At 36.4% G+C, this 23,770-nt stretch overlaps 1 protein-coding gene across 2 annotated transcripts in view; it reads left to right on the top strand.

Moving 5' to 3' along the window:
• The window catches only part of ggh (gamma-glutamyl hydrolase (conjugase, folylpolygammaglutamyl hydrolase)), a 38,839-nt gene continuing 15,069 nt past the window's right edge, over positions 1-23,770 (top strand). For both annotated transcript variants that reach the window (XM_028803569.2, XM_051929176.1), the window contains exons 1-5: positions 1-164; positions 11,835-11,949; positions 16,839-16,889; positions 19,040-19,124; positions 21,250-21,388. In XM_028803569.2, the coding sequence (XP_028659402.2) occupies positions 65-164; positions 11,835-11,949; positions 16,839-16,889; positions 19,040-19,124; positions 21,250-21,388 (490 nt within the window). In that variant the 5' untranslated portion in view covers positions 1-64. The remainder of the gene's footprint in view (positions 165-11,834; positions 11,950-16,838; positions 16,890-19,039; positions 19,125-21,249; positions 21,389-23,770) is intronic.

Here is a 23,770-nt window from a genome sequence, read left to right as displayed (position 1 = left end):
GCAGAAGTCTTCCGCCACTAGAGGCGCTGCACAGCCAGGGACAAAACTGCACTTCACTTCAGCAATGTCCTCTACCAGCTCAGTCGTTACTCTGTGCATTTTCTGCGTTCTTTTCTTCATCGCGTCTACAACCGCCGAAAGTAGAAATGACAGGCCAATAATTGGTGAGTGCAGTAGAGAGAAGAAATGTCGCTCATTTTTTGATTATGGCATTACAGGCACGTTTATATCTAGATGTAGACGGAGATTTGAGGCTAACAAACGTCTTACAAAAGAAGTTAGAAATGAACACTCTTCAAAAAACGATTAAACCCAGGTATCTGTTAGGTTGTTTGCTTTTACCTTAACACGTTTGTGTCCCAGCAGAGTTTACAATTGTGGTACATACTTCTGGAACTATCTTTTTGTTTGACTACATTTTGTAAGGTTATTATTGTTACGTTAACGAGGCAGTGCTGGAGAGCACGATCACTGTCTGACTAGATGGGCGCCCGTAATGTAGTGCTGTCAGTATAGTCTAGGATTAATATACGCCTCCATTGGAGCAAAAAAGCCGGATGTGCTGTAAAATTTCGCATGAACTGTAAAAACACTTAAAGTACATGCTGAGGGAGAGACGTCAATCCCAGCAGCTAACGCGAAGCGCTTTTCGCGTTGTGTTTTGCTTGTTGCGCTGGAGTTTATTCTAGTACGCGATATTCCAAGTTCGCTGCCAAAAAGAAAGTAATATGGGAGAACAAATTCGGAAATGAGCAAACCGGTCTTACTTTCTTTCTTTTGATTTTAAAGGGTGCGTTACAGTCAGTGAGTTCTAAGTCAATAGTGTATACAGTACTTGGCTTAATCGTGAAATTATTATTATTATTTGAAGAAGGTAAGACTCTGTTTCAACATATGAGGCGTCGTCATCCTTTGTGGTAAGTTGCCCAGCAGAAATCACGAGTTCCAGTCTTCACGCCATCATTTTTAAACGGAAGATCCCAACAGACTGTGAGTGTCAGATATATTTTATATTACATTAATAGATCTGTAAACGTTTTAGCTTTTCATATAAAAACGTCAAGCAAGGGTTATGAAATTACCTTGTGCTTAGGGAGTCTTGGACAATGATATTTTGTGAAATAGGAACGTTTTTACTTGGAGTTTTTTTTTCTTCGTGTTTTCTTGTATTAAAACATTTCCCAGAATGAATGCAAGTGTACTTTCAGGTGCATACACAAAGGTGTAAAACTTGTGAAATTTATGGTCAAATAAAATCAGCACCACGTTCTCAAATAACAGTCCAAAATCAGTATGAGTCTTGTTCACCAGTCTCTTTTACTCGCAGCCCATTTTCAGTCTGATTCATTTTCTTTGTTACCATTTGGTTTGATTAATTTTTACATCCTGATTTAATATCTGCTTATTGTTTTAACTGCTCCAGTCAGACCAGGTGTGTATATCTGTGTTTTGCTCAGGCGTCAGCTTTATCTAGGAAGCTGAGTTTACCTGATAGCTCTCGGTCCCAGAGATGTTCTAAATAGATGTACATATTTTAACAAAAATGCAAATGTACTATTGTTATGTTGGCTGAATACTGACAGGTGGTGGAAGTTGTAATTGTTATTGAGATGTCCCAATTCAAGTCTTGCTTCAGGCGCTCTGCGGGTTTCTGCCAAAGTCAGCGCACTCCATCTGTTATAATTTCACCACAGAGATTTGAGGTGGTATTCGTCTTGAAAGCTTTGCATAAAATACAGCTTTTTTTTGATTGATTAAGGAATCTTTGGCTGTTTAAACCGAAACTAACTTACATAAAAACACAAAATGCAATTGATTGTTTTTAATGTTTCTTTACCATAATTAAGTCTGAATTACAAATATGAATTCAGAAATTATTATTGAAATTAAGCATAATTTTCAAAATTGGTACACATATAATAGGGAATTTTTCTCACTGAATATTTTCCCATCTTTGGTTAGTGTGGGCTTTGCAGGACCTTTGTCTTTCATTTTCAGAGATTATTGGGTCAGGCAGTTGATGGACAGTGGCAGAAGATCCTTTCCCATCCAAAGTGTCCAAACGCCTCCACGTAATTAATTTTCTTTTACAGGTTTGTCATTATTAGACCCGTCCTTACTAATAGTCATGACTAATGATGAGGAAAACTGAAGAATTAGTAGCATCCTTGATAAAGATTAGGATAAAGGCTATAAAAAAATGTTTTTATTGTGTATAAGCTTTGTCTTACGCACAGATTATGTGACAAATCTAACCTTTTACTGAGGTAAAATTATTCAAAAGTAAAAAAATAATTCTGGAAAGAGCTGCACTTTCAGTTTAGCCATTGTTAATTTTATTCTTTTTACTGAAACCTATGAGTTTATCTTATGTATGTAGTCTTGCCTTATTACTTCTGCATCCTGCTTGAAGGTATATATGAAAAAGCATAAGATTTTTTTTTAAATTAGCTAAAGGCATATGTTGACTGAAAGATTATAATGTAATCTCCAGGGGCCACATTTATAAAACTTAGTGTGGATTTGAGTGTGAAAATATGCCCACGGCAAAAAAAAAAAAAACAGTGAAATGCGTGCACCAAAAACAAAAAGTTATAAAACCTGGCATACACACATTTTTACACAATTTACTGCACAATTGTCGTGCTGTAATTGAGTTGCTGTAAGTATCTTCAGGTTCCTCTGCATGGAAAGTTGTGTACACACAGTTTGACCCTCTTTTTATGCATACACAAGCTTTATAATGAAGCTCCTGGAAAGAAAGAGGCTTTTAAATTAAATGCACTTTATTATTTTAAAACTTTTTAAATTTAAATTTCATACATTATTCATATTTTCTTGACATGCTGGTTTATTTTAATTCTTGGATATTTGCATGATGTGGCAGGAGTGTGGCTGTCAGCAAGGAACTTGTAGGTGAAATATTAGCAAGACATAGTGTAGCACCATTACTGGGCTCAGGTCTCTGAACTTATGTATGAGTAAGCAGGTTTGAAAAATGAAGGAAGCAAGGCCTATAATGCTTTCATATTTGATTTAAAACAATATAGCTGAAATTATACTTAAGAAGTAATATTACAAGCTTGAAAATGATAGATTTTATTTGGATTATACTGTAATGTTGTGAGCTGTACTATATTGAATCAATAATTCATGTTTTACAAAATTGATAGGCCTAAGAGAAATTTTTTGCAACATTTTTACTGTTAATATTTCTCACTCTGAATATTTTCATGCAGCCTGCCAAACAACTGGTTGCCAGCTAACCTAACTCCATGTGTTTGGATTTTGACAGGAAATGGAGTCCTGTGAGGAGAACCATACATGTATGGGAATAGTTTAGAGGTTTCAGGGCAGGTGACAATGTCACATTATACTGAAGAATAAAATACAGTGGTTTTATTTAATAATAGATGCAAATAGTAGAGATGCAATTTAAAAAATGTTTAAATGTTAACGCCAATTTGAAGTTGTAGACTGTTGAGGAAATATTAAAACATGGTTAGCACCTATTTCCTCCTGCCTCCTAACACCAGTCACAAAACAAGATTTTGATATAACCTTCTTAACTAACTGTTGATTGATTCTATAAATCAAATTTCCACAACTGAATCAAATAAAGTTTTATAAAAAAGGAACCGATGACTGTTGCAGGTAAAAGTGGTTTGGGATTTCTTTCCCAGTCCTCCTAATTTTATGTGCTCTAATGACATTCACGATCTGCACTGGCAGTACACTAAGAACAGAAGATTCTGAACTTTCTCGGAATCGGGGCACAATATTTCACGTACAGTCAGTATTGTATATCATCATATGGAACATTTGCAATACATCAGAACAGGAAATCCAACTAAAGCTAAGTAGGTTTGGGCCTGGCCAGTACATGGATGGGCGAGCAACCAGAAAAGCTTAGGTTGCTTCTGGATGAAGAGTGGTAAGGCCATCAGGGGTGCTTACTCTGTGGTCTTTGTGTGGATCCCAATGCTCCAGTGCAGTGATGGGGACACTGTGCTGTAAAAATGGTGTCACCCTTCAGATGAGATGTAAAACTGAGATCCTGACATTCTTGTCATAAAAGATCCCTGGGTGTTCTTCAAAAAGGGTAGGAGGTACCATGATGCACTGATTAAAGTGCCCACCATGCTCTTGTCAGTTTTGGCACACCAACCATCCCCTGTCTCTAAATTGTCAATCTCTCTTGCTTCTTCACCACCTAATAGCTAATGTTTGCTGAGTGTGCTGGCACAAAAATGGCTGCCATCTCATCCACCAGGTGGATTCTGCACATTGGTGTTGGTTGAAGTGGGTCCCCACAGTCTATGTAAAGAGCTTTGTTTGCATAGAAATCACTATATAAATTTAATATTTTTGATGATATTAGTGAGCACTTGTCATAGTGTTATGTTGTTCAATATTTTAGTTTTCATATAGGAAAATTATGTTCATTTTCAAAGTATTGTTTTTGAAACCAAATGATTTGTACTCTTAAAGTTTTTGCTCTGTTTATTCCTACTGGCAAATGTCTTTCTGATTGTAAGTATCTAGTGCACAATGAGTGCCTTTTGTGGTTTTTTTTTATTTTATTTTTTTTAATTGAGTTATTTGAATCCATATGTTCACATTCTAGTGTATTATATGACTGCAATCACTGCTGTTTTAAATGCATTTTATTGGTGTCGTATACAGGAGTATCCCTTAATTTCAGAGTATCAAAAATGAACTGAAAACAATAAAATGAAACTTAAATCTGCCAGTTTTGAGTTCCTATAATTTGATCATAAGTTCACATTTCCACGTAAAGTTTTACATGTGGCTGATTCTTTATACAAAAGTTTACCAGATTTCTTGAATTTTGACATCCCTAGTAAATAGGATAGTTACATGTTATAGGTGCTAAGATAGACCCTCATGAAAAGGTATTATTTCTAATGAAGAGATTGCCAAGTTATTTACCCTGGAATACATTATACCAATGCTCCAAAATACTTCAGTTACTTTGGTTTCAAAAACAGACATGCTTAGTGAGGATAGAAGATTTTTAGAGCCAGTTGTGGGGATAGTTTTATCCCTCTTTGAATACTGGGGATGAATAGTTTTGTTCCTTTTTTTGTTTTCTATTTCATTTGGTTTGAAAACTGTTGGGGGCCAAATGGCAAAGTTTCAGAATGCGTATGCGATGTTTTCTCCACTTCCCCCAGAGATGTCACACCTCTCCTTCAATGTGTTTCATCAAGGAAGTACTGTACACATTGCCTTAGCCCCTAAGTATTGTTTTATATGTTAACTTTGTACTGTTTTACCAAACATTTTAATGTAATGATTTTTTGTGTTGACTTGGGCAAAAATTTCAGCCAAATCAATAACAATGATGGCTATGACATTCATACTGCAAGTGACAGTTATTCTAGTTTATACGGTTGGATAATCAAAATTATCTTTCATAATAGAATCATGGAAGATTATCAACTCAACAGTTTTATCTTTATCTGTCTGGAAAGACATTTCTCTACATTTTTTTTGGTGATCAAGTTTTTATTTATTTTACATCAATACAAAATGAACAGTCAAATGTTGCAAATAACAAATGTGAAAACAAATCCCAACTATTACATACCTGTAATAACTCTATCACCTACTCCGTAATCCCAACATGGAAATTACATCATAAAAAAACTATTTTAAGAAAATCATAACCCCCGACCCTACCTGGGGCTTTGAAATTTCATCTATAGATATAATAAGATAGTGAGACATACTTGACAGCCAAGGTACAAAAATGAAAAGGAAAAGAGATGCTATATATAGGCTTTTAGTGCATCAGTGGCCGACCTCCACAGGTTGATAGATTTAGATGAAGCCTAATTAATTCTAGCAGTGAACATTTCTAAATGGATCAAATTAAAAAAATGAAATATGCCAGTGTCATCAATTCAGGGGATTTCCATCTAATAGCAATAATGATTTTGGTAGCTATGGTACCTAATAAGAACACTCTATTTTGGTAATAATTAAAGGAAAGGGAAGAATCTTTAGTAAGGAGAAAGACTAAACGAAGAAAAGGAATTTTACTGTTTAATATACAGGAAAGCAAATGGGCAATTGCAGTGGAAACTGTAGGGATAGTATTTAGAGGTATAGAGAATGAAAAGGAAGATTATACTGTAAATTGATACCATTGGTCTTAAGAATTGATCTGAGCTGGAGATAAAAGTAAAAAGAGGTGGAGGGAAAATTGAAGAGTGCAAGTAGTTCCTGAAACGAGCACAGTCCAGAATCAGTAAAAATATCCCCCAGCATTACAATACCCCGATGGGACCATGGAGGGAATGTGCAAGGTTGTCCTCCAATTAGAATAGCTGAATTATTAAATAAAGATATTTGTCTGTGTCACCTGGGTATAGAACTAAGTCTTTTTTCGACTGCGCACCAAGACTGGATGGCATGAGTTATAAGGGCTCGTTTATACTCCATGCTCAGAACGCGTACGTGCACTCATCATGGCTGCCACGCGTTCCTAGTGTTCATTTGACATGTCCTCTGAGCATGTCCTCAGAAATTAATGCAATGCGTGCACAAGTTGCAGTACCAGCAAAATGTCGGGGGGCGCAGTGTGATAAAAGTTGGAATGTGATGTCAGAGTGTTGTTTTATTATCTAAATGTGACAGAAAACCTCTATGCGGATCCTACGAGATCAATGTGCGTACTTCGATGTTTGATGAATGGTTCAATGTGGTGAAGCAAAATGCCGACATACAGAAGTATTCGTGGTGCTTTTATATTCAAGCGTTGCATATTCCCGATGGTAATAACACGATACATTTTAAAAGTCTCACATACCATCTTTTGTGCCGTTTTTTTTTTTTTTTTGCAACTTCACAACAGCAACATAATGTACATCCCTGTATTTGAGCCACAGAGAAAAAAAAATTAAGGACGTGGTGAAAAAGTGTATTTTGTGATTAAAATGGAAATTTCGGCTTTAATTTCGAAATGTCCACTTTAACCTCGTAGTTTACTTTATCATTAAAGCAGACTGTCGTAAACGTCATCCCAGTTTTTAATCGCTACAAGCTTCTTGGACCTGACAGCAGCGGCAAGCAGCAATAGATCACCATACAGATCACATTAAATATATGATATTCCAACTCTTTGCAAATTTAGAATCTTTAGATTTATACTTGATATCACTTTCATGATGAAATGCATTAAAATATGTATGTTACATTTTACAGATAAATCATTAATTTCGTTTAAATAATGAATACTGTTAATAACTACACACATGGGGGTGACATGGTGGGGGAGCAGTAGCACTGCTGTCTCACAGGGAGTCACGTCGCCGGTATTCCCTGCTTGGAGTTTACATGTTTTCCTGCTGGGTTTCCACGGTGTGCTCCAGTTTCCTTCCAAAGATATGCAGATTTGGGAATTTGGTGCCGCTAAAATGACTCCAGTGAAAGTGTGTGCTTGCATTCACCTTGCGATGAGCTGAGGCCCCGTACAGGGACTGTTTCTGCCTTGTGCCCAGTGCTTGCTGGAATAGACACATCCCTGGATTGATGGATTTAATCATTAAACATCCTTTCCAGAGATATTGCAGTAAGGTGTCATTGGTGTTTAATGGGTATTCCAGGCAATTCACAACACAGAAAAGCCGAACCTGTTCTCACCATGATAATATCTCGCGCTGCCACCTGCTGGATTCCTCCAGATTTATGTAAAGTACGCGGGCAAGTATAAACAGTAAAACACTTGTGTAGCAGGAGCATCCGCTGCAGCATGTGTCATGTCACGTGAAGTATAAACCCAGCCTAAGAGGCCCAAAATGGAGTCTACATGATCTAATGGAAAGTTTACAAAATAAGATATTACTTAAAATTGTAAGGGCTAGCTATAGAGGACTCCAGTGGTAACCAAGAGGGACAACACTTAGGGACATGTAGCCAGGCTAAACAAGGGACAAACTACAAAAGCCAAATGATATAATTCAAAATCCGGTAAAGACAGGCCAGCAGAGTCTTTGGCATGAGTTATAGTTGCATATTTCAACTACGGTTTCCTACCATTCCAAATAAATTTAGGGAAAAGAGAATTAATATTGCTCCATTAATGTAGGAAGGGTGAGAGTGGAATCATAACCCTAACACAATTCAGGTAGGGAACAAGATTCATTTTGATTGCAGCATATCAAACAGGAAAGGTTAGATAAAGTGAGGACCAGGAGAAGAGAGATTTTTTGATTTCATTCAGAATATGGAGATAGTTTAAAGTAGCTCTTTTGTTTAATGATGGATATATATCTTTCCCTAAATATCGGAATTTTCCATTCCATTCTCTGTGGAATTTCTTTTCCATTCTCTGTGTTATATATTGCATGGCCATATCAGGCTCACTCTTGATATCCGGAAGAACATTGTGTCTTATGTATTGAATGACTGGGACAGGTTCAAGGTGTGGACTGATGACGGTACAGGAGATAATTATACTACACAGGAGCACTATAAGAGTGAAATGCTTAAGCCCTTCACCTATAGGTCTGCATGTGAGTTGATGGCTGCCGCTGAATTGTTCGGTTGTCGCTTTCAAGTGTACCAAAATGGCCAGATATTTTACACCTTTGGACAACTGTCAATGCCTCTTACAAAGCCTTCTTCAAAATGTTTACCCCAATCTACGAAATCTCCACGAAAATGACGTGTCATGGTTAAGAGAGAGAGCTATACTGACACCAAGAAATGACATGACTACGACTATAAACCACATTTTACTTCAAGAACTACCTTCACAACCGAAAACATATCAGTCTGTGGATTCAGTTGTAGAAGTGGAAGACGCAGTGCACTATCTGGTAGAGTTTCTCCACACTCTGAATCTTCCAGGCACCCCTGAGCATAATCTAATTTTGAAGGTTGGGACACCAATAATGTTACTGAGAAACTTACAGCCACCGAAACTTTGGAACAGCACGAGACTTCAGGTCACGTGTCTGCAAAAGAACCTAATTGAGGCAACTGTTTTTACTGGCAGTAGCTCAGGAGATAGAGTTTTTATTCCTTGCATTCCCGTTATACCCTCTGATCTCCCATTTCAATTCAAAAGCCTACAATTTCCAGTAAGGCTCTGCTTCGCAATGACACTTAATAAGTCTCAGGGACAGACCCTACAAAAGGTTGGCATTGATTTGAGGCAAGATTGCTTTTCATGTGGTCAACTGTACGTTGCATCCTCAAGAGTAAGCTCAGTGCACAGGGCCGAACTGACAATGTGGTATACAAACAGATCCTTAACAAATAATTATTGGTATATTTTCCCTCAGTTTAAAAAGGTTTACTTGTGTTCTTAATAAAAATTTTAAGGTATTACTTTGCCGCTGCGAAGCGCTCGTATTTTGCTAGTCATATTAATAAAGTAATTTCCAAAACCCATGTGGTGTAGGACTGACCATGTATATACCCAGTTTTGCCGGTCAAAAGCTTTCTCAGCATCTAAAGACAGAAGTGCACCAGAGTATTCTAAATTAGGAGCAGATTCAATGACTTGGAGCAATCTGCACAGGTTATCTGAAGACATGCAAGATTTGATAAAGCCAGTTTGATCTATGTGGACTAACTTTTGAAAAACCTTTTCAAGTCGAATAGCTAAAATTTTAGTTAGTAATTCAATATCTGTATTGATAAGGGAGAGGGGTCTATAATTCTTGTTCTGTTTACGTAGTAAAGTAATAACTTTCATGTTCAAGCTAGGACAAAGCTGAGAGCAATTAATGGAAGACAGAAGCATTTGAAGTAAATTTTGAGATAGTTGATACCAAAAAGCTAAAAATTAGTTCTGGTGGCAACCCATCAATACCAGGTGCCTTGCCCATATTCATGGCAGATAGTGCTAGATGAAACTCATTAAGAGAAATTTGGGCATCCATTAAGGAGCACTCTTGTTCTGATATACTAGGAATATCTAGGTTAGATAAAAAACACTTAATTTCTTCATGGGATGAGATATTATCAGAGAAAAATAATTTAGAGTAATAGGACCGGGATTCTGACTTAATTTCTTTAGGACAATGTGTAATATTTCTTCTACTTGTGTTAATGGAAGGAATTGTTGCAAATGACTTTTGTGATCTGACAGTGACATCGGAACTAGTTTAGAGTTATGGACGACAGAAAAAAGTGATTGAGAGATACAGAGATACGCTAGTCTAGATTGTGACTTATGTCAGAGTGAGAAGAAGGAGAATTATTTAGAAGAAGCATTAATAGCACAGTAAAAGTCAATCAGGTTTAACACTAGAATTGCCAAAGCCTACGAAAAAACTTGTAAACCCGGCCCAACCTTAAATCTGTTCGCAACTCTCCGTCAGCGACTTTTGTTTTGTAAATGTGTCGATAAGCGCAAGCAGCCTACTATCCCATCCTCCCACCGCCACAGAAATGGCAAAAAGCTGTCAAGCCTTGTTGATCTGGGAGTGAGGTACCAGTAGCTATAAAGTGTAAATAATATATTGTTATTTGGAACACATGCATTTCATGTGTGTTCCATGTCTCCAGAGATCTCTGTAAGTGTAGCATGACAGAAATGTTGAACACATATCTAAAAGACAAACTGTTTTCATGTTTTAGTACTAACAACAAAATTTTGACATGAAGTGTATAATGTGTGAAGACTGAAGTCCAAATATCAAATAAGCGCTTTCACAAAAGGTACAAGTATAACAAAACAAGTGTGCTTTTATTCAAGACTTAAATCAAAGAAATAGAAATTGGGTTAGTGTACTTCATTGTTACGACTGTACAGCGGTAAGAACTACTGATTCATAATCAAGAGGTTGCAGGTTTGAGCCTTGCCGGGTCACAAAATAAACATTTTGGGTAGTGAGCTGCTCTTATTGTTACTATTATACAATAAAAACATTCGTTTGATTTGAGTCTGTACTAGCCGGTGTAAATGTATGGTACTTGTAAAGGTTAGTGTTTTTTCTTTATTCAGTTTTATTCTCTCAGTCGGATTCAGGCTCGCCCCGATCTGACACTGTTAGTTTTCAAATAAATACATGCTATAACAGAGGTGAACTCTGATGAGGATGAGGGTTCTGCATCGGAGAAAGAGAACAGAAGCCCTCCCTGCAATAAATGTCCACTCACATTTAAGAACAACGACGGTACACCAGTCATAAAGGTGAAAGATGGCACCATTTGGATGCAGCAAGAGGTCCGGCGTCATCCTGCCAGTCAGTCTGCCCCACACCTGTCCTTCAAAGAAAAAGCATGGCTTACAAATGCCTAAAAATGTTATTAAATTTTACATACAAAAACACTTCTAGGCTTAATGGTTTGTACAAAGCTGAGATTCATTTATAGTACATATAATAACTTGTGTTCTCATCATTGTTTATATTTTATTTAAAAAACACATGAAAGTACAGTATGCGTGTATATTAGTAGTATAGGGCACAACACTGTGATAAAAGCTGCAGCTTTCAAATAACTAGTCCAGAAATATATTTAATACCTATCTGTGAATTATTAACCTTTTCTTAATTAATTTTTTGCCTTCTACAGATCTTACTTTTTTTTTTAGGTATTTTCAAGGCAACAAACCCTCTGTATCCTGTTAAGCATGATTTAAACCCTTGGAAACATCCTGTCTGCATGTATTTTCATATTTTATAATCTCTCCACAACCTATGAAAGAAGGGATAGCCTCTTGGACAAAGGAGGGATCTTGGACAAGGGTGTTTCTGCCAAAACACAATTTCAGTCATATCCGCTTCTCTCTAACCAGAAAACCTATCCAAATTATTTATTCATTAATTATGTATTTTAATTTGCTGTAGGTATTTTGGCTCAGGAAACATCTGTACCAAGTCACCAGGCTCTAGGAAAGTCCTATATTGCTGCATCTTATGTCAAATTTCTGGAATCAGCGGGGGCAAGGGTGGTGCCAATAAGGTAAAAACAACTTGGTTATTTTTTACATTTTAAATCTACAAATATAAATCCAGCCCAATACCATGTAATTTGAGAGGAACACCAAAAGGGATTCAACAACCAGAGGCACAGCACAAAACTGTGGGACACCAACCTTTTTAGGTAGACCCTCTTGTTTGGGTGAACACCCTCAAAGATGTTAGTCCGTGTGGAGAGTGTAAAGTGGAGGGTTTCTCTTCGCAGACAAACATTTCCCTCAGTCCATGAGGGTGGTGGGGGATGGGGGGCATTGTTTTAAAGCAGAGTGGTGGCTCTGAGGCTAGAGATCTGCACTGGCAATCGGAAGGTTGCCGGTTCGAATCCCGTCAATGCCATTAGGGACTCTGCTCTGTTGGGCCCTTAAGCAAGGCCCTTAACCTGCAATTGCTGAGCGCTTTGAGTAGTGAGAAAAGCGCTATATAAATGCAAAAAATTATTATTATTAATTAACAATCTGGCTTACGGTACTGGTGGATATAGGAATATTGTCCAAGCTCAGCTTTTTAATTTTTCCATTCTGTCGTGGTATGACAAATAAAAGACATCAGAGGGAGATTCAAGGCTGTCTTCTGCTTGCATGTTTCAAAAACATTTGCTTTCCTATTTTCGTTGTGTTCACATTGTATGCATTGTGCTGAGTGCTCATTGGCTGTCGAATTGAATTGAAGGTCATAACTGAAAATTGCTGCAAAGCTGTGTAGTGTGACATGGGCTTTATATATGTAAATACTGTAAGATTTCATTTTATTGTCAACAGCACTACTGGACATTTTATTCAATGTGCTCTACCTTGTTAGGTTTTATAGCCTGTTGAATGCAATTTTACTATTTTGGTGTTTTTACTATTGTATATCCGGCTGCTTATCTTACATTGTCTTTAGAATCCAAAATGACTGCAATGTGATGATTTATGTGCCCACGCACATCAAAGTGGTATGTCATGCCAACTTGACTATAAGTCTTTCATTCTTAGGTCCTTCCCTAGGCTACCATTAAATTTCAGCAATGATTTTACACCGTGTAATATTTTTCCGTGTTCTTGTGTTGCAGTCTATACTGACATGGAAGATCCTGACAAATAATTTATTTAAAAAATGTTCCCTGCTTAAATTACAATTCATAAAAAATAATTAAATTCAAACCTGCAGCTCACAAAAGAAACTGATTATTGAAATGGATTAATAATCCATTTTGTAGCCTTATCACTATCCCGATGGCTAACCAGATTTTTTGTGACAGTCTTTGGAGTCATGTAGTTTTTTTTAATTATCTATTTTAGTTTCTTTCATTTTTTTTTTGTAACTGAGTTTTCTGAATATTAGTTCTGTACCTTCATTAGAATGCCTTCTGTGTTGTTTTATCCTTGGTTTGACAATAGAGATTTTTTTAGGGTGCAGTCAAGCTTCATCTCATCTAAGGCAGACTGATGTGTTCTTTTTACAATCCATAGCATTTCTTCTAATTTCTGCAGTTTGACAGCATTGATTTTCTCTCACTTTGGTTGTTAGATGGTCCAGGTTTCACAGCAGCATGTCACTACATGGAAAGAAGAGTTTTAACTATTTAGACATGTGCTGTCAATACAGAATCTCTAGAATTTATTTTCTATTAACCATTTAGTTAAGCTCTGTTTCATTGAAGGAGGCGTCTTATTTTGGGATTACAGTGTCCATTCATATAGTTCTTTAAGCCATGGAAGATAAAATCTTTAGCAGTTTTATGTAACTGGATTAGTGTGGGTACCAAGCAGTATATATATTAAAAATATTACTATATTAAACAAAAAAGTATACAGGAAATAATTAACAAACCAAGTCAAAACAAAGTACAATACAGAACTGCACAAATGTGTATTAATCATGATTATAGTTACAGGTGCTGCGAAATACTACTCACGAAAAGCGGCAATTACTGCTTTGTATTTATTACTCACGCACTGTCAGAGATTGAGCTTTCCCAGTTACAGACTACTATAAACAAAAAGTGACTGTTGTAATCCATCACAGATACATTCACTAAGTGTGAGTGTATTGGCAAATCAAATGAATGACTCACAGCATATTATTATACTGACAGTATATAGACAGTATAGCCATCCTTGTCCTCTTTTCTCTAAATTCCAACTATTGCCATCAGGTTGCAGATTTAGGTTTCCAAAGGTAAAGAGCAACAGGTTCAAGAACTCTTTTATTCCTAGAGGTAGAAGCATTTTAAATTCTGTTACTTGTAGGGATGCTGCTAAATGTTAAATTCTTCATTTTTATTTTGTGTACTGTTGTGTGTGTTAATGCAATAACATTGATTGTCAAATGTTGTGTCTTTGTTTATCTATTGTACCTCTGTAACAATGTCTTCTGTTTTTGGACTTTCCTGCTGCAAACAAATTTCCCTCTGGGATAATACAGTCTACTTAACCTAACCTAACCATTTTTAGAAGTCTGGTCCCTAATGACTTCTGTTAAACAGTATGAATTTCTTTCTCTTTGGTCTGCAATAGATTTCTGAAAAATGTAGAAGTGTAAATAATTTTGAATCTTGGTCACCATTTTTGTACCAGATTGAAAAGAAACATCCATAATAAGGAATGGTTTTGATTTCAATAGCGATGATATTGATCAAAAAAGCGTGCTGTTTACACTGCTGGAGAACTGTACTCAAACATTTATACAGCCATGTACAATTCAAACACATAGCTCATGAAAGCTATGTGTGTTTTTGGAATATACTGTATATAATTTTTTGTTCATAAATTGCTATTTTGAACATTTTTCTTGTTTGTTGTAATTACAAGATAACTTATTTACGTGTTTTATTTGTTTTTACATTCTGTTTTGCTTTGCCCTTTTGTCATTGTATTTAAGCATTCTTTTTTCACTGTAACTGTTTTGCCATGCTTGGCAATTTTTCCATATGTTTCTACTTTACATTTGTGTCTGTGAAGGGAACAAACTCTGATTGGAAGTGTGATCCCTTGCCATATATACTATATCACATTTTACCTTGCTTTGGACACCAACAGCAGCAAAATGGGATAGGACAGTAAAAAGTATCAGAGTACCAGTGTTGCCAGGCTGTGTTTCATGAGTTGTTCTTTGATGTCCAACTTCTAGACTTAAAATGATTTAATGCTGTTCCACTCTTAATCTCAAGACCATGTGCTGCTATCTTACTGGCAAGGCTGAGTTTGATCTTTGTGTATCACACCTGGGCTCGAACTCCAGTCTTCTCACTCTTGGCTCAGCTATAGACTAATCTAATAGTTGACCTAACTGTCTGAAGAAACAGGAACAGTTTCTCTAGAATGGGCAGCCGGCACTATAATTATGAGCAGGAACAGTACAGTACCTGAACTATAGAGACTTGCATGTTGTACGAATATCAGTTAAAAATAAAGTAAGAAACATAATTTGCCTGTTTAGATAAAATTTTTATTTTATATTTTATCCAGCCAACATTTTGTGCATATCAAGAGCATGGGTAAATAATTGTCTAGTGTATTTTACCATAAGCATATGTTCACTTTGCATTTCATTTTCAATTTTGGGAGCCAAACAGACCAAAAGATTATATAGAAAGGTGTTCACTACTGTCTTAAAAAATGGGAGCAAACTGGCTGTAACCACCATAGAAGTGTAGAAAAAGACATAGAAGGCCCTAATGGTCAACTACACAAGAGAATAAACATAGTCTGTAGTTCAAGAGTCAGATGCTTTACAGGTCTTCAATTAGCTGAATCATTAAATAGCTCATTCCAAATATTAGTGTCATGTCATAAATTAAATGACACCTTGATTATAAAGAAGTATCAATTTCTATCAAAAACATGAAAATTTCCAGGTGATTCCAAACTTATGAATAACTTCTTTAAAAAAGAATCCACAACATATTTTTCTCCACATTAAATAATTTAAATTTGGAGGAAAAAGAAATGATTGGATTTAGTTTGTGATGAATGTAGGTTTATTAGTGCCATTATTGTATAGAGCACAATTGGCATTAACTCTTTAGTAAAGACACTTGCCTCTTCTCCTCCTTAGCATGAGCTGGGTTTTTGATCTCATTGATGGACTGTTGCTACTTCTCCTCCTCCCTCATTCCTTTCTTTGCTTCTAGTGCAAGGGCATGCATTTTAAAATGCACTTTTAATCCTTCTTCAGGAGACAGAAATTTGAGCTTACGAAATGTGGGGTCAAGGTCCACAGAAATTACATTTTTGTTTACAGCATCACCTCTATAGCACATCTCCGGCTCCCATATTTTGATAATTTCTTGTGAAACCTTCATCTGGAATGCCTGCACAGGAATGGTGTCAAAGGTTGTATTCTGTGCGGACTTGAGGAGTCCTTTGAGGCAGGTAGAACAGACCTGAGTGCAGGCAGAGCAGAATGCCGATGTGCAACATGTGGATGCGTGGGGGGATTCGGGAGGGACAATTAGTCGATTAAGAAAATACGATTTGATTATTTTTTAGTTGATTAGTCGATTACATCAATTAATTGTGGTAGCCCTACTCCCATGTGATGTATCCAGACATTGGCCATCCGGACATTGGCACCTGTGTTTGAGTCCTATGGTGCGCTCTGCGTGGCATTGAAGCAACTCTCCTCTGTGCTCTGGGGTTGAGGAAAATTATAAGTTGCCTGCGCCTGAGCAGGTAGCCAATATCTCCCGGCACATGTAATAACATGATGGCTATTACAGTATTAGTATAAGCCATATAGTAAACTAATGTCAGCCAGCCATCATGTACGGTGCCATGAATAAGCCATCTGTTTTAGAGAAATTGTTTTTGATTACTAATAAAGTGTATAATATATCCTATATTCCCTGTCAGTTTACAATTTACAGTATTGTCTCACTTTTTTTCACAGAATCAACTTACCTGAAACAGAGTATGAAAAGCTTTTCAAATCTATAAATGGGTAAGGTATTAAATGACATATGTTTAGCAATCCGAATATTCTTAATAGTAGTCTCTAATATTTTATTTGGTAATCTCTGAAAGTCTTATCATTTACTTTAATATATTATTAGAAAAGGAAACATTTTACAGTAACTTGAAATTCTTAATTCCTTACTTAGCAGCAGAATCAAGAATATTACGTAAACATTCAGATACAGATAAAATAAAACCACTTAGGTGTTCATCCTCATCAGGGGTGTCAAACTCAGATTCTGTAAGGCCACAGTACCTGCAGGTTTTCTTTCCAGCCACTTTTCTTAATTAGTAACCAATTACTCCTGCCAGCATGCTTTCTAACTAGTTGTTTGTGCCTATGTGTCCGTCATACAATTTTTTTTTTCAATAAAATATTAGTCAGGTCTGGTCAACAAAACATTCTGATGGGTCTGTCAGAAAAAAGTAAATCAACAGTTTTTAATTGCAGGGTACATCTATGCACAAACCCACATTCACTTGACCAGTGTCAATTTAGAGTCACAAGTCAAACTAAAGCAGATACAGTATATTTGGGGTGTGTGATGAAAACTGGAATACTGATAGAAACCCACACAGGCAGAAGATGCAAGCTCAACACAGAAAGTGAAGGGCATGGGATTTAAGACTCCTGAGTAGTGATACATAAATCAATAAAATATTTTTTTCTTTCTGTTTTTATGGTGAAGCACATTTTACATAATTAAGTATTTTATACATGTCTTTAATTGTAAGTTATAAATTGGTCATTAACAATGTAGCACTTTGACGTTTTTGTATCAAAACTGAACTTCAACTTTATTTCCGGGCAATATAGTTTATAAAGATTTTCCTGAATTTGTTAAAATTCATATGCGGGGAACCTAGAAGATCATTTCTAGCCATTCCTCTAGACAATTGTCCATCCATTTGTCCATTTCCTAATCCTCTTATCCAATTCAAGGTTATGCAGAGCACAGTCATTCATACTGAATCTAACATGGATTTCTTTGGGATGAGGTGGCAGAACCAGATAATCTAGAGAAAAATAGCACACAGACATAATGATAATATGCAAAATACCCATTAGTGCTGTCAGAACGAACATCATTATTCAAATATAAGTCAAATCTATATTTTAAAATTCTTATTCAAAGGCAAACACTGACACTCAGACATGCTATAATGCAACACATTTGAACTTTGTATGTGTTTTGCACATCATTTTCACAATCAGCATTTTTAGAATTTTTATTGTTTAGATTAAACAGATTTTATTATTGCACTGCTCTACTTTGTAGTTAACAGGTGTACTAACAATACATTTTAGAGCCTTCCCCAGTACCCAAGAAGTATCATTTTGCTCCTGATCCTATTCCGTTTCACTCTTGAACTTGAGATCCCTAATTTGCTGTTGTAGAACCATTGCACATTCATTGTAGAAAACAAAATCTGGTTTCCTTTCTTATTTAACATAATGGGAAATAAGTGCCATAGTTCTTAAATGAAATCTAGATGGGCACTAACTTAATATGTTTTGCACTAGTGGAAAGGTACACAGCAGAATGGAGGGCAGGAGGAGGGGACAGGATGCGGGGACCTAAACTATTGAGTGCATTTAATTTGTTTAAGTAATTATGATTTTGTATGGTTTTATCATATATGCTTTACAAGTATGTGAAGTACCCCTGTTTCTACTTTTCTGTTTGATCATGCCTCTTTCCATGCACTTCCCATACACAGAAAATAAAATTTTGTGCATCAGTGCACAAGTCATAAGTGCTGCATGCAACACACCGTGAGCAAAAAAGCAAAAACAATAATGAAGCATATAAAGGCATGTTAAATACAAATGTATATGTAGCAGCACTTAGAACATTTAACCTACATACATATATTTGAATATTTATTAATTTTTAATATGAGCACTCAAACCCTAACTTTGGTATAATTTGACAGCCCTACTATACATAGACAGTAACCCAACAAACGACTTGAAATACTGCACTGCATCTTCAGGGTAGTTTGTTGGGACACTTGGTTGTAAGATTGCTTTTTTTTTTGTTTTTTTTGCATGCATTTTGAGTTTAATTGGAAGAGAATTGGTTGAGAACAAGCAAAATAATGTTATGTGAAACACCTCTGTTCCTCCTGCAGTGTCTTATTTCCTGGCGGTGGTGTCAACTTGACTTCATCCGGTTATGCTAGATCTGCAAGCATTTTCTACAAACTTGCCATAAAGGTACATTTTGCATACTACTCCTTTAGAGCTAGTTAAAAAATACCTGCACCAAAAATAAAATTCTGAATAAATAGTAACATTTTGTATGATATGATACTGTTTAGTTTCTATAGTATATTTTTATATCTTTCCAGCATACACCTCTGTTTCATTTTTTGACCCAGACAAAGTCCCTTAAAAGATACATTTGGTAATTTTCAAGTTTTTTCTTCACAAACTTGGTATATATGCATTTGCCATGTAAAATTGTGTTCTTAAGTTAAACGTTTTCTATGCATTTTAAAAATACATAGCCAGTCCTGGCATTTTACAGTGACCCCTATGAGGTATGAGCATCCAACGGAAAATAAAAGAATAAAAATTGACTGAATATTTCCTCTTAAGAGTTTTGATGAAACTATACCTTTCATGTTTCTAAGGCATGTTTGTGACAACAAAAGGGATCTCAAAAAATCATTTTATCTCATATTCCTGGTATTATTTTTCACTTGATGAGGATAAGTGTTTTAGTCATTTGTGTGAGTTCTCACATAAATATGGAAGTAAATCAAAGCAAAACCAACCATGTGGCACAAACAATTTACGGTGAAGTTGTGTTTTGAGAGGAATCCACACTCCTTTTGAAAGGTTATTTGTGGAAGAAGGCAAGCTGTGAGGTAGTGGCACATAACTCGTCTTCTTTTAAAATGGCTGCATTTCATAATACAGTAGAACCTCTGGTCACGAACGTTTCCGAACACGTACAAATCTGGTTTCGATCAAAAAGTTTGCCAAAATTTTGCATCTGTTCACGACCACATGCTCTGGTGGCGAACAAAAACACTGGCGGCCAGTTTCCCTACACGCGTTCGTATGTACCAATGATTTCCCATTCTCCGTTTCCCATTTTCTTCTGTTTCCGTATACAGGGCCTAACAAAGCAGCTGATGTTGCAAAAGGAGTTATAATGTTAACCAAGCAGAGACCTCAAGTGCTGGAAGAGGTGGAAAAACTGTTGCTAGAGTGGTTGAATGAAAAGCAACTTGCAAGGGATAGCATAAGCAAGCCGATCATATGCGCGAAAGCCAGGAAGATTCATGGTGATTTGCTGAAAAAAAATCCTTCTTTGAGTGGCGAAGGTGAAGAATTTAAGGCCAGCAGAGGATGGTTTGAAAAGTTTTGCAAGAGAAGTGGCATTTAATTTTTTTTCCCTGTGCTTAAAACTCATAAAAAAAGTGTTTACAGTGAGCGGTTCGTAAGGGTCTAGCACAAACTCTTACAATGTTAGTTTTCTCTGTTGTTCAAGGTTTTCTCAGTATTTCAATGTTTTTACATTTAGTTTACTATTACACTGTGCATTCTGTGGTATAATTAACTATTTTTGTGCCTAAAAAAAATATATTTACATACCGTTCGTATGGTCTGGAACGGATTAATTGTATTTACATACAATCTTATGGGGAAATTACGTTCGGGTCACAACCAAATCGGGTTGCGTCCAGAGTTTTGGAATGAATTACAGTCGTGACCAGAGGTACCACTGTGTTGTTTTTTTTGTTGTTAAAACATGAGCATGTATAATCTATTTTATAATTTGTATATAATCAGAAGACACAGATCAATACTCAACATATGTTTTAGCTTGAAAAATAGATGTATTTGGTAGGTTTTTATGCTTTATGCCCCATGTCCCTAGGGTTCAATGTAAAATGCCAGGACTGGCAATGTTTTTTCTTTAATTTATAGAAATCATTTAACTTTGGAACATAATTTCACATGGCAAATGCATATATACTGTGTCTGTGAATAAATATATTTAACATGAAAAATATTGAACTTATACTTCAACCTTCTTGTTTTCCACTTGTCAAACATATTCAGTATGTATACAGTTGTGATGAATATTGGTCTTGTAAGTATCCTTAGATAAGGTGTCAGCCAAATTTAAAATAATAACTATATTTGTTATCAATATACTTGTGTATTGCTAAAGCTGAATTTCCAGACTACAATTGATAATAGATGTTCATCATTGTTTCATAATGTAGTAACATGTAACTCATTACCCTTAAAATAGTACTATTTCACTGAAATTGCTTTTCATCAGTTGTACTATTTATTTTTTTTCTCTCGTGGTTGTTCCAAGGCCAATGATGGAGGTGATTACTTTCCTATCTGGGCAACATGTTTAGGATTTGAGGAATTAACATATCTCACCAGTGGAAAACTGCTCTTATCTGCTACTAACACCACAAATGTAACCCTTCCACTGAATTTTCAAAAAGGTAAGTTTAGAAATGCTAACATATTTATTAAGAAGTTGAATGTTTTCATATTTTACTTTCAATATTTTCCTCTATGTTGAATTTTAAGCATGGACAGAATCATAGAGTGCAGAGATCTCATTTGTAAAACTTAGCATGAATTGTGAAATACAGTGATCCCTCGCTATATCGCGCTTCGCCTTTCGCGGCTTCACTCCATCGCGGATTTTATATGTAAGCATATTTAAATATATATTGCAGATTTTTTGCTGGTTCGCAGATTTCTGCGGACAATGGGTCTTTTAATTTCTGGTACATGCTTCCTCAGTTGGTTTGCCCAGTTGATTTCATACAAGGGATGCTATTGGCAGATGGCTGAGAAGCTAGATTGCTTACTTTTCTCTATCTCTCTCTTGCGCAGACTTTCTCTGATCCTGACGTATGGGGTTTGAGCAGGGGGGCTGTTCACACACCTAGATGATACGGACGCTCGTCTAAAAATGCTGAAAGATTATCTTCACATTGCTATCTTTTGTGCAGCTGCTTCCTGAAACGACATGCTGCACAGTGCTTCGCATACTTAAAAGCTCGAAGGGCACGTATTGATTTTTGACTGAAAAACAAACTCTGTCTCTCTCTATCTCTCTCTCTCTCTCTCTCCCTGCTCCTGACAGAGGGGGTGTGAGCTGCTGCCTTCAACAGCTTTGTGCCGCGGTGCTTCGCATACTTAAAAGCCAAACAGCCCTATTGATTTGTTTGCTAGAGATTGTTTTCTCTATCTATGTGACATTCTGTGCTCCTGACACGCACTCCTTTGAAGAGGAAGATATGTTTGCATTCTTTTAATTGTGAGACAGAACTGTCATCTCTGTCTTGTCATGGAGCACAGTTTAAACTTTTGAAAAAGAGACAAATGTTTGTTTGCAGTGTTTGAATAACGTTCCTGTCTCTCTACTACGTCCTGTGTTTCTGCGCAAATCTGTGACCCAAGCATGACAATCTAAAAATAACCATATAAACATATGGTTTCTACTTCGCGGATTTTCTTATTTCGCGGGTGGCTCTGGAACGCAACCCCCGCGATGGATGAGGGATTACTGTATATGCATACATCAGGAAAAAAAATAAAACCTGGCATGCACCCATTTGTACAAAATTTACCTTTATGAATCATGATCATCTTGTAAATGTGTGTATGTGAAAGCACCTTGAACCCCACCGATTTGCCACACTGAAACAACCATATACTGTATGCACGGCCCATTCTAATCAACCTCACACATGTCATTGGCTGGTAGAGCAGCCTCCAATGTAGGGCTGCCACAAACGATTATTTTGTAAACGATTAATTGGTCAACTATTTTAATCGATTAATCTAATGAATAATTCTGTCCAAATAATTCAACTAGGCATATGAATACTCTATATGAATATTTATTGAATAATTTTATATATGGAATTTGAAAACATCAGGAAGCGAAAAAAAACAAAACTAAAATAACTAAGAAGAAGACAAACAAGAAAACATTGTTAACCATAAAATACTTAAATCAAAAGATATTTTTGGTAAATAATGGATTTAACTTCATATCAGCAGTCCAACTTCAAACAAGACCAAAAAATGATGCTTTCTGTCACTGCAGTGGGTTTTCATTTTTGGGAAGAGGATGCTCACTAAAATAGGTTAGAATCTACTTTTCACCATTTGACTGACTGTGCTTTCTTGTGCATCTTCTGGCATTGTCATTCTCACTGTCATGTGGTTCTGAATCAGACCCTAGTAGTGACTCCAGCAAAGACACTTGCCTCTTCTCCTCCTTAGCATGAGCCGAGTTTTTGATCACATTGGTGGACTGTTGCTACTTCTCCTCCTCCCTCATTCCTTTCTTTGATTCTAGTGCAAGGGCTTGTATTTTGAACTGTACATTTAATCCTTCTTCTGAAGACAGAAATTTGAGCTTACGAAATGTGGGGTCAAGTACCACAGGAATTACATTTATGTTTACAGCATCACCTCTATAGCTCATCTCCAGCTTCCATCTTTTGATAATTTCTTGTGAAACCTTCATATGGAATGCCTGCACAGGAGTGGTGTCAAAGGTTGTATTCTGTATGGACTTGACGAGTCCTTTGAGGCAGGTAGAGCAGACATGAGTGCAGGTAGAGCAATATGCCGGCACACAACATAGGGATGCATGGAGGGATTCGGGAGGGACGATTAGTTGATTAAGAAAATACAATTTGATTATTTTTTAGTTGATTAGTCAATTACATCAATTAATCGCGGCAGCTGTACTCCCATATGATGTATCCAGACATTGGCCATCCGGACATTGGCACCTGTGTTTGAGTCCTATGGTGCACTCTGCATGGTATTGAAACAACTCTGCTCTGTGCTCTGGG

Source organism: Erpetoichthys calabaricus, chromosome 6 (assembly GCF_900747795.2).
Source record: "Erpetoichthys calabaricus chromosome 6, fErpCal1.3, whole genome shotgun sequence".
NCBI classification, from domain to species: Eukaryota; Metazoa; Chordata; class Cladistia; order Polypteriformes; family Polypteridae; genus Erpetoichthys; species Erpetoichthys calabaricus.
This window is presented reverse-complemented; position numbering and strand designations above follow the sequence as displayed.